General features: G+C 37.7%; 1 protein-coding gene and 1 long non-coding RNA gene across 2 annotated transcripts; both read left to right on the top strand.

The window, feature by feature from the left end:
- Positions 1–1,095: 1,095 nt before the first annotated feature.
- arl3l1 (ADP ribosylation factor like GTPase 3, like 1) lies at positions 1,096–6,870 on the top strand. The gene is made up of 6 exons (XM_032554173.1): positions 1,096–1,349; positions 2,056–2,199; positions 2,933–3,049; positions 3,380–3,430; positions 4,197–4,382; positions 5,514–6,870. Exons 1-6 carry the CDS (start codon positions 1,332–1,334, stop codon positions 5,559–5,561), a joined length of 564 nt encoding a protein of 187 aa, XP_032410064.1. The 5' UTR covers positions 1,096–1,331; the 3' UTR covers positions 5,562–6,870.
- A 568-nt stretch (positions 6,871–7,438) lies between these two features.
- Positions 7,439–9,467, top strand: LOC116714662 (uncharacterized). Its single transcript, XR_004338103.1, has 2 exons — positions 7,439–7,632; positions 8,776–9,467. It is a non-coding gene; the product is annotated as an uncharacterized LOC116714662 (long non-coding RNA).
- Positions 9,468–15,838: the final 6,371 nt, after the last annotated feature.

Below are 15,838 nucleotides of genomic sequence, written 5' to 3'. Positions count from 1 at the left end.
TGTTTGGAGGTGAAAGCATCATGTTGTGGGGTTATTTATTTTTCAGTAAATGGTACTGTCAGACTTCTAACTGAAGGGAGGACAACTGGAGAAACGTAATCAAACATTTATGACAAAAATTCGTTGCCATATACAAAGTGATGAAGACAATAATCCCAAATACTCTGCAAAGGAAACAGCGTATTGGCAAGTTGTCCGCAAAATGTTCAAGATTTGAGTACAGCTTGTGTGGAAAAAATGGACAAAATAAATCCTGACTAATACATCCCAACTAGTCTCTTTTTTTAGTACAGTTTACATCTTGAAACCATCATTGCTAAAAAAGTAAAAATGATGGATAATAATTGTGTTTAACTAGGATAGTTCAATATTTCTAACATCATTCCACTGTTCCAATATATATTTTGATCTCTGCGGGTTACATGTTTTTTTTTATCATACTTCTGTGGGCCCATTTGAAACACATAAAAAGTGATGTGTTAAATACTTATTTTCCCCCACTGTATGAATATTTTTCATGATGTAACGCTGCTTCCACATTGCCCTGTTTGGTTGAGGAAAACGAGTCTAGAAATGTTTTAATCCAAATACAGGATAGAGATTCCCACTAATCCTCCTGGATGCTCTATTCACAGAAGCACACTCTACACAGAGCAGCTTAACAGTGGCTAGCCTGTAATGGATATATTGAACAATAAATCCATCCAGTCCCCCTCTAAAAGGCAACCATATGAGGAATCAGACTAATGACAGCAAAAACAGTCTCCTGGTTCAACGCTCCGATTTAACCCTTCAATATTTACATGTTAACCTTGTCCGCACTAAGACCACAGAGTGTCTTGCATTAACAGCAGTCATATGGGTGATATTTTTTTTCCTAATCTGTGTATGTGAATGGGTTGGGAAGATCTGTTCATTTAGCTGCCTCCTACAGCAGGTGGCAAACGGATAATCCAGGTAAAGCCACTGCAAAGTGGAGAGGGAGGGATGGACCAAGGTGCGGGGGGAAGGGAGGACGATGGAGCGGCCTTTGCTTGGACGGCTAGGGCTAATTCTGGCCTCCTAATCCTAGTCCCCATCCACCCTCCCCCTCTTCCTGCTCACAGTGGCACTAAGGAGCTGTTGACGCCCAGGTAGACATTATCACTTAAACACATAACACTTAACCTAGACAAGTTTTCAGAGAAGGGGAGAGGGTAAAAAAAGCAGTATTTGCAGGTTAATTATCTGGATAGATACTCTGCGTGATCTGGATTGCTTACACACCTGTGTGAGTGTCACTGGAGAATGTAGCTGCAGCCTGTTAGCCAGGCCACAGGACACACACCAACATGGGAGAAGCTCAGAAGGTAGGTGATCTGGTCTGCCAGAGCAGGACATAGAAAGTCAAATGTGAGCTTATATGTATTTGCTTCTTTAGGTTGGTTATAACTCGTAGAAGATGAATCATTCAGGATATTAAATTTTTTCTCACTCTGTTATTCTCAGTCAGAATGGATTATCCAAATTTCTCAGGTTGTGTCAGTTCAACACCAATTATACCGTTACATTTGTCTCTTTTGTGTGGAGTAAATCCCACAAGAGTCATTATACGCATCACTTACAATCAAATGTTGAATTCTTGGTGCAAATTTTCAGCAATGTGGTGGTCCTGCTACACCACATAAACTGTTGTGCAACCTTTCAGACTGATCACATTAAACAAGGTTCTATTATATGAATGGAGCGTCTGACGCCAGCACTTTTCTAAATGTAGCATCAGATTAATTTTTCTCAGAATGGGAGTTGGGGAGAGTGGTAGTCACAACGAAACCATGAACATGAGATGGAAGAAAAGCTTTAACCACAAATCAGAGAGAGGTCAGAGAGGGTTTATCAGTTTACTGATAGAAGTCATGTTTGTTTTCTCATTAGCTGTTCAAGCAGTTTCTGCTCCTTGACTCCCATTACAAGCAGAAAAAAGATGCGTTGTTGTGTTTCAGGTGTAAACACAGTTCACTCCTTGTCATATTTTTTCTGTTTGACCTCCTGCCCCTGACACTCACCACCTTGCAGGGCTTACTCTCTGTCATAGAGAAACTGAAAGGATCCACAGAGCAGGAGGTCAGGATAGTGCTGCTGGGTTTGGACAACGCAGGCAAGACAACACTGTTGAAAAGCCTTGCCTCAGAAGACGTGAACACCATCACACCAACGCAGGTACGAGGAAATGATTCTGAGCTAATAACATGCAGACTGCATGGCCTGCTTTCTTAAAATAGTCAGACTTTTTTGTGTATGTAGCAAAAGTATGACATGGATGTCATCTTCCCATCCTTTAAATAACCTTTCATAAGAACATAAACCATGTTCTGATTTGTATCTCCCCAGCACGCTTTCTTGCAAGATATACAAGACCAAAGCAGAGTTCTCTTTTTTTTTTTCCTATCGTCTCGCTCTGATGCAATTATCTAATCTCTAATGTCATTATCTGATGCCCTTATCTGACTCTTCCAAGAAAATATTTGATGTACTGCCAGGTCTTCGACCAGTGTGACAGCTCTTCAGGCAGGGAGGATGTCATCCAGTAAGATGTGGAGACAGTGGCCGTAGAAGTAAATCAGACTTGACACATCAGCCCATACTCCTGGTTTGATCCTTCTGGTCTTATCCTCAGATTTTCTCCTCGGCTGCCCCTCGGGATAACGTTGTTATACAACTTTGCCAAGTGAAACTCGGGCGAGATGTTATGAAAATCAGCTGCGGATTAACACGCTGGCTGTGTCTTTCTAAAGCACACGTCACTCTCTCACCGATGCATAACATGTTTGCAGCTAAGAACGACAAAGCAAAGAATACTTTATTTGTGATGTATTTTAGGAGGCTTCCGCTCCGCTTTGCATATATTTTGAGTTATAGGTTGTGACAGATTGCTCCCTGTGGTTTCTTCCAGGGCTTCAACATAAAGAGCGTGGCCTCTCATGGCATGAAACTCAATGTTTGGGACATTGGAGGACAGAGGAAGATCAGACCGTTTTGGAAGAAGTATCTGGAAAACACAGACCTCTTGGTGAGCAATGTTGATTTAACTCAACCCATTCTTATGTTTCCAACACCAAACAGTTTGTACATAATTACTTACAAAGGATCATGATGTCCAAATGAAAAAGAGTGTGTGCTTTGTTCCTGTGTGATATTATGATATTATGGTAAAAGCTGGCAGTTTTGTAGATATTTAGCATGAAAGGGAAATCCACCAGCAGTTGCAGATTGAAATATTTCAACAATGAATGCCGCATATAACACATTCTAGTTTCTTAGAGACTGCATATTTTTGACAATAAAATTCATGGTGATACTATTAAGAGAAAAGATAACTTTTTATGTTTTCTTTTTGTAGATTTATGTTATTGACAGCGCAGACAAGAAGAGGTTTGAGGAGACGGGATTGGTGAGCTTGGAAATTCATTTTGATTCCCACCCCTCAAAAAAGAAGCATCACGGTGTTTTAAGATATCATGTTTGACTTTTTATGTGTATTTAAAATTCCTTGTTGATCTTCAAGCAGTTTCTGCAAAACCCGAGTAAGATAATCATTTCAGTTTGCTTAGTGAGTTGCCCACTTTTTAATTGAAATCTTGAGAAACCTGAAATACAGGAAAGAATATCAACACAACAATAATACATGTATAAGGATGATAAGGAATTAAAATAAAAATAAAAAATCTAAGGTTTACTGTTAGAAAACTGCAGCAAAATTGTTCATTGTGAGAAGTTGCTACTACACTGAATGGCGAAAGGTGGAAGATGCTGCTATCGTAATTACACTGACTTGAAAGAATCTTTTGGGTTGTTTTGAACTCTTAAAACTTACAATGACAGAACGATTTCAGAAAGCAATATTTCAGTCATTCTCTGACTACAATACTATGTCATGTCTGATTATATAAAATTAACTTGTCATTTTCATGCATACCTTGTTTTGTTTGCTGTCTTATAATACAAATCCTGACTAATCCATCATTGAAAACTATATATTTGTTCTGGCAATTATTTACCAGGATGAAAGCTAGCATAGCTCTCATCCCTAACCAAGGAACTGAAGATCGTTATCTGTGTTTAATTTACCACTTTGGGATTGGTGATATACTTTAAGTATTCTACCTCATACATTTTATTTAGACAGTCTGCATGACTCACAAAAGCTGTTTGTGCAGGAGCTGTCTGAGCTGATCGATGAAGAAAATTTAAAGGGCGTTCCAGTGCTCGTCTTCGCTAATAAGCAAGATCTGGAGACAGCGTCACCAGCTAGTGAGATTGCTGAGGGGCTCAACCTGCACACATACCGGGACCGCGAGTGGCAAATTCAGGCATGCTCGGCTGTTTCTGGGGAGGGAGTTCAGGTAAGGATGAACAGTTGCTTATTTAGTTATTTTGATCACATTACAACCACAAACGTCTCTTATCTCATCAGGATTTTATGGGACATAAAGTCCAAAACATAAAGAAGTGAATATTTGTGAAGTGGAATTAAAATAGTACATAGTTTTCATGATTGCTCACAAATTCAAATCAGGGTTAGGTTACAAATCAATATCAATAGCACTGAACATACTACTGAGTTCTTTTCAACTTATCATGTGAAAAAGTGAGGAATATCTGCGAAAGCACAAACTCATGAAATATCACCTAAACCCACAGACTGGGCAGGAAGGACATTAATTAGAGAAACATTTAGGGAAGAGTGGCAAGAACACTCAATTGACTGTAAGTCATGTACAGTATAGAAGAATAAAGTGTTGTGCTCAGATGAGACCAAAGCAGAACTTTTTGACGTGGAACACGGAGGAGGGTGCATCATAATGCGGGGATACTTCTGCAGAGATTTTTAGAGGATAACAGGGCAACTCTAGAAAAAACCCTGATACTGGAAAATGAGATGAAGCTTTCCCTTCTAGTAACAGCAATTTTAAACTGTTAGGATTAAAGCATACCCATTACATCAAACTTTAGACTTCAGTAATATTAGAAGTTTGTGATTAGACACGAACCTCTATGTTGACAGCAGCTTTCTGTCACATCTGACAGCAAATCTTAATTTGCAAAGCATAATGAGCAAAAATATATATATCTGTAGATGTGAAAAGCTGGTTAACACATTCCTAAAAAGATGTTTAGCTGATCGCAGCAATAGATGGTTCTGCAAAGTATTGACTAAAACAAGAATGAAATCAAATATATGCCACAGTTTTCATATATCTTTTTGTAAAACAATTTTGTTTAGAAAAATGTTTTATTTTCCTTCTACATCCCAATTTTGAACTACTTTCTATTGGGCAGTTATATAATATCCATGCAAGATATATCAAAGTTTGCGGTTGAGATGTTGCAAAATGTATGAAAGTTTTACTGGTATGACTACTTTTGCGAATAATTTTAGAATAAGTATCTACTGAAAAATCAGGACAACTCTGTTTAGACACTTGCATAAAAATAATTTGCACACACAATTACTGTCTTAATTTTACCAACAGGACGGCATGAACTGGATTTGCAACAACATTGTGAACAAGAAGAAGTGAAGACCAATCCCAAAATAACACTGACCAGTATGAATCAGAGCATCAGCATCACAGAATGTGATTTATATCTTTCACTTCATTTAATTATGATGCATTCGGCTGACTTCATAGATTGGAATAACTCTGTTTTTATGAATTTTTATTGTTATGAATGTTTTACAAAGGTAGTCAATATAAAGAAGTACCTAGTTCTCATTAGTATCAGTATTTTAAGAATTAACATTGTTTTGAAATGAAACATTTTGGCTTTATCCCAAAAGATTCTGTTGAATCTGTCTGCGTTCCTTAATGCTGCAATTACCAAGGAAAGTGTGTAGCATTGCAGTAGCAGTTTTTGTGTGGATGTGTGTAATGTGCACATTTTGACAATAAAATTAATCATTTCTGTTGTGTTGTTACTTGTTTTCAGATAAAATCTGTCCCTATATAATCAAAGTGTCTTTACATTTCACATAGCACAATACGGAGACAGGAGGTACAATCCCAGTTAAAAAACAACACTGTCACTGATGGACAGAAACTGCATTGATGTCAATGTACATACTTCATTGTGAGACAATTACAAGCTAATCTGACAAGTGCTAACATTTTGCTGTGAGATGGAGACAATCTGAGCAACAAGACTTGCAGAAAAGACAGTTTAAAATTACACACTTACATGGCATAGCAAACAAGATATCAAATCTTAATGGCATAGCAGAGCAAACAGTGCAGGAAATTACACACAGAGCGAGACTGGGTAATTTCGGCATAGGCTCTTTTCCATGAAACGTTTTATATGTTAATTTTGAAACTATTATGTCGCAGCACCATTTCTGTCTGTCATCATCTGTTTTCACCGAGAGTTTGCCACATGACACCTCTCACTTCTAGCTGTGAATGCCGTTTGTTCCTCAAGCGTAAATGCAAATCCTCGAACAAAATCTGAGCAACTGGGAGGGAGAAAACCTGTTTTTACGTTCTTTGTAAGATGGGGTCAGACCATTGATTTTTTTTTTTTCAGAGCTCTGTCTTTGTCAGCTGTCTCTTCTGGGAGGATAGCTGTCAGAGACCCTCCAGGCATTAGGGCCAACACACTCCTGTGATTATTCCTCATGTTGTGTTTTGTTTGACTGACCTTGGTGTGTGCTAAATCCTTCATTCATGCTCCCTTTTTTGGTTCTTCCTAACTGCATTTGGATGTAATGGATCCTTTGTTTCTATTGTGTAAAGCTGCAATTAACCACCTGAAACCACTCTGAAATTAACAGCTAGTGGGGTCCATTCTGTGCTTTTACACATTAAATTGTGCTAATGAATACTTCTATAATTTTTTGTTGTTGTTATTGCTTGAATCTTTTGATGTAGAGCTTTAGGTTTCTCAATAGATGTTCACGAATTTAATGATTTTCTTCTTGCAGATTTTAATCTGAGGCAAGACTGAACATTTTCAGTCCTCAGTTGCCTTTGAGCACCCCCTGGTACTTCACCGGGGGGTTCCGCACCAATTACAAGTTGTGAAAAATGGATCATTATGGTAGTTTGAAGGAGGCAGACAGCGAAGGCACTGGGGGAGGGGAGGTAAGCTGGTATTTTGCAATGTGCATTGAGAATTTTTTTTAAACTAACAGGTGGCTGCACCAAAGGGTCTGAATAATCTCTTAGCCACCAAGGAATCTGTTTGCTCTTATCCTGGACCTTCTGGTTAGGCAAAGCTTTAATTCCTGACAGTGTCAATAAATTATAGGCTTCACTGAAGGCCACATTGTTTTAGCTTCCACTTTGTTTGTGCTTTAACTACAGTATACTCTTCTTTCTTTTGTTAAAAGTTATATATATATCACGAAAAACAGCATGTTGAAGGGATGTGATGTCACTGTAATACAGGCGGCCCCTAAGTCTGCGTTGCCATGGCAGCCCTCCCTATTATTCATGGTCCTCCAGCCACCTCTCATCTCTCCATTGCTCTCCAGCCCTCCCTCTTGTTTTTTCCTTCATTTATGATACTTCCCGACCTGTGCTCACCAAAAGAAAACCTCCAATCCTGTAACGGAAAGATTGAGTACGGCAGTACGGCTTCTGAACGCAACAGGTAAGCCCAAGAGACAAAGTCAGTGCAGTGTTTTATGCAATGAATAGAAAATGTTCTAAAATGAATAGTGTCACGTGTTAAGCGTAACTTAGTAAAATATGTCAAAGAGCTAAGTGGGTATAAAATTACTTTATGCAGATTATCAGCACTTTAACATGCTTCACTTAATACCAAATTTAATGTTAATGTTGTTTTGCTTGAAGCTGCATATTCAAGCAAATATGCTTGAATATTTGCTTGAATATTCAAGCAAATACCTTTACTCTTCACACACCTTTTCTCTGGTGTGTGAAGGATCGAGCAACTGAGCAAAAGCTACACAAGTGGCGAAAGAAATTACTGTCCACTTAGCTACCAGCTAAGCAATATAGCAATAAAGCTCAGCTAGCTTTAACCAGAAGTTAGAAAAGTGTCAGCTCAAAAGTGTTGAGTCATTTCTTCATACATAAAGTAACTCCAATTCTGTACAACCATCTAAAGACTGTGTGCAGGGCTATATCATTGTTCATAATTTGGTGTTCAAAGTGGCCTTTATTATTCCAAATTAAACCAATACCCTTCTGTAGCAACCAGACTCTTCGCTGCTCTGTCCACTTTATTTAAAAGACCAGATTTTATTATTTAAAGTAGATAAAAGAGACTCTTAATTCATCCAATCTTTCTCGATGTTTGTCTCTGAAAATATTGAAAGTTTTTCTTACGTTTCAGACTGCGTTATTTTGTTTGTACAAAAACGATATGCAGCTGCGCTGGACTAAAGCACTACATAAAGAATGATAATCATTGGGTTTCTGTTTGATTAACACTGTCCATAATTAAGTTTGGTACAATAGTGAATTAAATGCCTTTTTCCCAATAAATAATCTTCTTTTCCTCCTTTGTGAATGCAGTTTTTTAACTTCCTTAAGAGGTCAATAATTAATCTTCAGCTGAATTAACCTTATTGATAATCAATGTGATTGACTGGGTTTTGGACAGACAGTGAGACTGGTTGGTGTCTGGATATTAAAGAACCTGGTAGTTGCTACAGTCCACACTCCACTGAGTTACTTTCTAATGTGCCTGTTTGAAAGTGACTTCATGTAATCGAGCCTTGATTCTGCACATGTGGTAAACTGAATTATGTGTGTTTTCCTCCTTAAGGTATCATCTACAGTAAGCCTGCCGAGCCTACAAAGGAAGCACCCCTTCTCATCATGTCATCTGTGAAGTCGTGGTTTCCCAGTTTCAATGCTACCCCAACAGCGTTGAGCCTCATGACCCCAACCACACTCCTCCCTGAGGAAAGGCACCACATGGAAATACAGACCATTGTGATTATTGTCATTTTCTGTGTTGTCTGCTTCCTTCTCCTGCTGGCCTTCTTTTATGCCTCCTGCTTCCACTTTTCCATCGGTTCATCTCGGAAGGAGTCACGGTCGGCTAACGGATGCAGCCTAGAGCCAGAGGACACCACATATAGGCACAGCTCATTTGAAATCCAGTCAGTACAAAACGTAGTCTGACTGATAAGAACAGTAAAAGTAATAACTATAAGCTTTCTTGTCATTTTGACTATAAGCTACACCAAAGAAAAACTTTGAGATAACTGAAAGGCACTGGTTTGATGTATTATAGAGCTGAAAGAAAATTACACACAAAAAATTGTGAAAATTTTCAATTAAATTAACGTCACTTTGTCCCTGTGTACATACTGTATACAACATTTATCTAATATTAATCTATAGCTGAATATAAAAATGCAAAATAAAAGATATAAATCATATGAAAATGTAAACATGAGTGAATTATGTTGTCGTTGAGGATCAAGAAAAATAAATGCATCTATACAGAGATTCATTTCAGCCTCCAATATCCTCAGTGAAGTGACAAATGATTTCCTCTTATGAGTGGATGAGCTTTTGAATACATATGAAAGATAAGCAACAGAGATGGAGAGGAGAAATTCATAATGATGAAATGATAGCATCCACAAGGTGCAACAGAGCAAACAATAACATATTATTTGTGCTGTGCAGCTACATTACAGGGACATATAAGGAAAATGTAATAAATATTACCTAAAGGAAGAAATGTGTAAAAAAAAAATGATTCCTGTATCTAGATACAACCCTTTAAGAAAATAAATTATATAGGAATAAGTCCAAGTATCATAAAGCCCAGTGTTGCAGCAAAAAAGGTCAACGATTCTTTAAAAAGTTCACGTTGCTTTCATCACGATTCTGCAAATTGCCTTCATACTGTCTGACAGTTTTCAGGGTAAATTGTTTTTTCCCATATAAATTGAAGCCAATCACACAACAGCTGCTCATAAATGGTTTGACCCATTTGACCAAACAATTTCCGAGGGTTGAGGCTGGGATACAGAGTTGGCCGTGACAAAGCTGAGGGCACACCATCACTCTCTTTCATTGCTGAGTGGGTTTCTCCTGTCCTTGGTGATTGTTGAGCTCCATTTTAATCAAGCAATACATGTTTAAAAATTACTTCCTAAAGTTTTTTTGTGACACTGCAGGATGTGAAACTTCATCAATTTTGCTTGAAGTGATTCACCTACAACTACATTCACTGTTTAATCCACACACTATAGCTCACAGATTATAAAGTAATTATTTATCTGTTGAGTTGAGTCTGATGTTAAACATCACCAACCTTTTCTGTGAGGAGGTCGTTTGATGTTCGGTTCAAAAAGTTGCTTTTTTTTTTTTTTACCCATGAAGCTGTAGTCGAATGCCCTGAAGCCCTGTTCTAGTTTTCAGCTGAGTTTCTCCAGGTCCCCTTGAGTGGACTTTCATCCAGGCCTCCTCTAGGCATATCTGCACTGCTTTTACAGAAACTATGTTAAGTCATAGGTGTTTTATTAATATAAACAGTCTGGAGAGGAAAAATTTACCATCTATTACCCAGGCTAGATGAGGAAGTTTACCCTTTCTAGGAGGTTTCTCTGGGCTTCACATCATACAACATCTTAAACTTTTGTATAAGGTGATCTAAATGAAAGACAAAGTGCTGTGAAAAGGTATATGCCCTCTTACATATTTAACACTTTTTTTGATGGGTGTGCATAAGACTGACATGATTGTCATAAACATGACAACATCTGTCATGAACATGAAAGAGTCTTTATGAATGTCTATGAATGTTGTCATGAAGTGTCATTCGGTAAATAATGACACTTTTAATGCAAAGTTGCTTTAAAAGTTGCATTAAAATTCCATAGAAAGTGCCAACTTTGCATGATTTTGTAAATAATGACAATTTAATGCAATGTTGGCACTTTTAGTAGACTTTTTGTTTCTTTTTTCACGTAGATATTCACAAACATCTACGTGAAGCCAGCTGTTGTGAGTTAAAGCATAATAAGCTCGTGATGAAATTGGTACTCAAAGCAGCAATCACCAGATCCTGTCATGGAGACTGTCCAAATTTTGGTGGGATTTGTGGAAGCAAAAGACTGCAAAGATGTGTCATCTTGCCACATTAATTTGTCAAGAGTAACAATAAAAGTTAACTGTAATTCTAGCAATGTGGACATGCTACAAGACTATTTTTCTACCCCTATGAAAAAAGATTTCTGCTTCAAGGTTTCTTCAAAAAATGGAATAAATTCTCCATTTTTGATACGATATGTTTCTCTTTACTGGTGTCTTTCTCAGACAGAGGGAACCTCAAGCAATCAGAGATTTTTAAAAGTTGGTATTAGGTCAAATGAGATTGCTTGCAGCTCAGGGATATCTCACTTGTAGCAATCATGTGGTGGTAGGACCTTGGAAAAAGATATTATTGATGATCAAGGTTTAGAGACTGAAAATAATTTGGACAATATTTTTACTTCTGTTCCAAACCACATAACATGCAGTGCATATAAATAAATACACAAACTTACATGCAAAATGCGGTGTTCGCTTTTCTATTCCCTGATGACAGATGGATCACTCAAGTGTTTTCTAAGATTGGCACCTGCAATCAGCTACCTCCAACACCTTCGGGAGTCGCTTTGCTGTTATCGCTGAATGTACAGTCACAGGCAGAGTCAGGCCTGCTGATAAAATGTCACATTGACAACCAAGCTACTCACACAAGCAAAGAATTTTAAGTGTACAGGGCCAAAAGATATCTAAATATTGATTATAAAGATTAGGTTAGATTCTGTCTGCAGATATGAAAAAAACAACATAAAGTCTGAGTCATGGAATCATCCTGAAAATGTTGTGTGATGCAAAAATGTTACTAGTAAGGAGAAATATGCACTAATGTCCATGTTTTAAATGTGTCCAAGTACACTTAGGATTTAATGTGTGTTGTCCCACAAAATGCTCTGTGTTTAATTAATTAATTAGGTTCCTTGATAGAAACTGAAAATGGTTGTGTCATGAAGTGTGGTAGAGAGATGGTGAGGCAGACGCAGAGGACACAGGTTGGTGTGAAGGAGAATGATGATTTTAATGATGAAGTCACAGATACAATGTCCAAAGTCCAGGCAGCACAGAACGAGCAGAAGGTCAATAACTTACGACTGGTAGCAACTGGTAGAGCCAAAAGACAACAACAGCAGACAAGACAACTAGACTGGGCTAGATGGCAAGACAGATTAGACACGACAAGGAACAAGAAACACAGGTGGGATTAAATACACAGGGAGACAATCAGGAGAAACAAGGGACAATTGGGGTGGACAGGACAACATGGAGACTCAATTAACTGAAAATGACACAAAAACCTAAATTAACACAGAGAAAAAAACTGAACCTTACAGGTTGTACTTTTAACAGAACTCATTAGTATTCCAGCAGCAAAGCAAAAAATATCTGTAAAAATGAAAGAATCTGCATACAAAATAAAGCAAATATATAAAAATATCACTCATGTTAAACTAATAACACAAAATCTTGAGTCAGATCATTGATTGTAGTCATAAAGGCATGAATCAATATCTTCAATGATGGTGATTAATCATGGGTCTTTTTCAAGGATGTACTGCCTTCCTTGTGAGTGCTGCTGAGCAAAATGTTCATCGGAATAAGATGAGGTCTGTCACAACTATTCACATTAAAAACACATCTCACTAAATTAGAATTTCATCAAAAAGTCAAATTATTTCATCAATATAGTTAAAAAAGACAAACGTAAATTCACTAAACAGGGAGACATTCAAAGCTTTTATCTTAGCAAATGTTGATGCTTGTGGCTATGCTCATAAAAATGCAAACATTCCACTTCTCACAAAGTTAGAATATAGCCTCAAACCAATAAAAAATAATTTTAATACATAAATTGTATGTTATGGCCTTACACAGTCATGGGGAAGACTGCTGACTTCTCAGTTGTCTTGCAGACAGTCACTGACTCCCCCCACAAAGAGAGCATTTCATTTCATTTTTAAAACTTGCTCAACTCACGGTTTGTTTATTTATTTATTTATTTTTCTTATGCTCATCTCTCTGTTTCTTTTTAATAAGGACAAAGATACAACGCAAAACATTTAGATGATCAGATGATTTATATACCTTTGGCACTGTATGCAAAATTAGCAGATACAAACAACAAAAGTGTCATCACGGGAACTACACTCCTGTCTTCACAACAGACATGCCTTGTCTATGATCTGGCTTCCTGTTAGAATAAATTTGGGCCAATTAAAGTCAACCATAAGGGGGGGAGGGACGATGTGCCTTTAATATTTTAGGCAAGAAAACTTGAGTCCAATGAAGACGAAATGAGAAGAATGTTAGAAATTGTAACTTTGATCCAGATTATCTAGTTATTAATGACTGTAGACTTTTGAAAAAGAATCTTCAAGAACACAATAGATATACTTAAAAAAAGGAAAGGAACTTGGTTTGGAAAAAATTGCAGCAAGAGTATGAAAAAAGCACAGAATGCAATTCAGCATTGCGTTGACAGAGAGTCCTCCTTTGCATGACTTTTTATCCAATTTCACAGAAATCATCCTGGACTGGACTTTAACCAGATCTTTACATCTTTCATTTCAACAGTTATGTTATTTACCCAGAATGAATGGTGAAACAACAAATCATTAACTTGGATCTACAGGATTTTGGACTGCAAACAACCACAGACACACATGGCATAAAACGCTAATCTAGACTGCCAAATGGGCTGATCAGACATCAGAAACTGCACACAGCGTGTGGACACGCAGTTTACCCACTTTTCTTTTTACGTCTCTCCTGAAGCCATGTATGAGCAGGTTATTGATGTTCAGGCTGGTCTTTAACACATCAGAGAGCTTAGACCCTACTGTCTCACATGAGAGAGCACAAGATAAATCGATCACAAATAACTCAATTTTATAAAAAAGAATAAGGCAAGTAGAAATCTAATATAACAACAGAAGCTCTGCCCACAGCATGTAATGTATAAAAAGACAGATATGACTGGCTGCATCCCGTTTGGTGAGCTGCAGCATCGATAATGTAAAAAAAAAATGCATGTCGCTGTTAACATTTCTGTAGCCTGGTCCATAACAACCTTCAGAGCTGCAGAGATTTTTGCTTGCATGAGAAAATGTTTTCAAAGAGGAAGGAGATGTTTTGGTAATGTACTCTGAGGAAAACACTCTCACTTGCAAATGGGCTCCCATTAGGCTCACAAGAGCTGCACTGTTTGATTACAAGCTAATTAGCAGCTCATTTCATGCATGGTAAGTGCTGCTAGAATGGGCCCCTGATTTGATTCACTGCCCGGGCTTTTATTTCCCTGCTCCTAATTCACTTTAGCTCTTGCTGCATTTTTAGAATGTTTTACTTTTCAGCCATAGCCTTTTTAATAAAGATCTGTATCACTATAGTGTTTCTGTGTGTGCGCGCAGGGGTGTATGCGTGTGTGTTCATGTGGACCGCTCATACACAGTTGTTTCCAAGAAGATGATGGGTTCCCACTCTGGTATGTTTCTCATTTGTCCTTTTCGTTTGAAGCCGTGGCTCCACTCGTTCCAGCTCTTCTAGATTAGGAGCTTTAATTTTATTAGGACCAAGCGAATGGAAACAGGACAATACTTTATGAAGCGTGCTTTTTAGATTTTAGCAGGTCATAATAATTGGATTGTGTTAATAGAACTTTCGTAGAGGATCTAGCTTTTTAAAATGAATGAACTGTGCTCAGTAGCTGGGAGCAGCTGCTCATTGGGATAGTTTAGTATAAAAAAATATTTAAAAAGCTGGACAGGCTAAATCAAACTGTAATAAATATCTTACTGCATCTGAAACTTCCCAAGCAAATGTATTCAATGAATTTAAAAAAAGAGTTTGATCAATTTTCGGGATGAGGTTGATTCTCATAATGAATATGAAGCATGTAAAACGAGGATCAAGTGTTTAAGATGGGTTAAGTAGATACTGAGTATACAGAACACAGATATGTGATCAGTTTTGCTGAAATTGATTTCTACACATTGCTGGAAAAAGAGATCCAGCTACCTTTTATAGCCCCACACAAGCACACCCAAAATTATCAAGCGCACCCAGTGGAATACTATCCTTCTATTGGCTGGAACGGTTGCTAGGCGAATGGTACTCCTTGATCCGGGAAGGGAGCAGAAAATGCTTTGCAACCGATGCAGTGAGGTTTGCGAGCGCAGATTTAATCCGTGCAGAGAGAAAGTTTGCGCACAAGGAGAAAATCTGAGGGAGAACAGGAGAATATTTGAAAGAAAGCAGATGCTTGTAGTCCAACAACCATTACAAGTTTTGAGAGCAGAGATGAAATCCTATGTTCAAACTGAAAAGGTAAGTAAAATTTCCACCATAAATATGGGGTCGAATTGCGTCGAATCTGTCATTAAGAATTAAATTAACTCTAAATGCAAAAGAGAATCAAAACCCAACAACAGCAGAAACACTGCAGATAAGTTAATCTTAAGGCTTTCATAGACATCTTTACCAGGGATGCCAATAGTCATATGCTGCAGATCCTTTGACCATCTAATCTCCAGGGGTCAAGGTTAGAGAAATCATAACAATTTTCACTTAGTGAGAATTTTCCCCGGCAGATAAAAGTAGAATCAACTGGATCCTTCAACCCAGGAGGGTAACCAGTTTGAATGGTCGGTCAAAATAAAAATCTGGAGGGAAACAAAACTGAACTGTCTCCTCCTATGACAGCAACTCCATATCATTTTGTTTGGAAGAAAAAATCTTTTAGCTCCTCATCAAATATTTTTTAAAATGCATTTATATGCATACTT

The sequence above is a fragment of the Xiphophorus hellerii genome, chromosome 23 (genome assembly GCF_003331165.1).
Source record: "Xiphophorus hellerii strain 12219 chromosome 23, Xiphophorus_hellerii-4.1, whole genome shotgun sequence".
In the NCBI taxonomy this organism is placed as follows: Eukaryota; Metazoa; Chordata; class Actinopteri; order Cyprinodontiformes; family Poeciliidae; genus Xiphophorus; species Xiphophorus hellerii.
The sequence above is the reverse complement of the archived record's forward strand: the minus strand, read 5'-3'. Positions and strand labels throughout refer to the sequence as shown.

What these genes read in the sequence shown, in the direction of transcription:
- arl3l1 (XM_032554173.1), top strand. An exon ending in ACACCATCACACCAACGCAG is followed by an intron (nt 2,200 to 2,932) that starts GTACGAGGAAAT and finishes GGTTTCTTCCAG; the next exon opens with GGCTTCAACATAAAGAGCGT. An exon ending in TTTCTGGGGAGGGAGTTCAG is followed by an intron (nt 4,383 to 5,513) that starts GTAAGGATGAAC and finishes TTTTACCAACAG; the next exon opens with GACGGCATGAACTGGATTTG.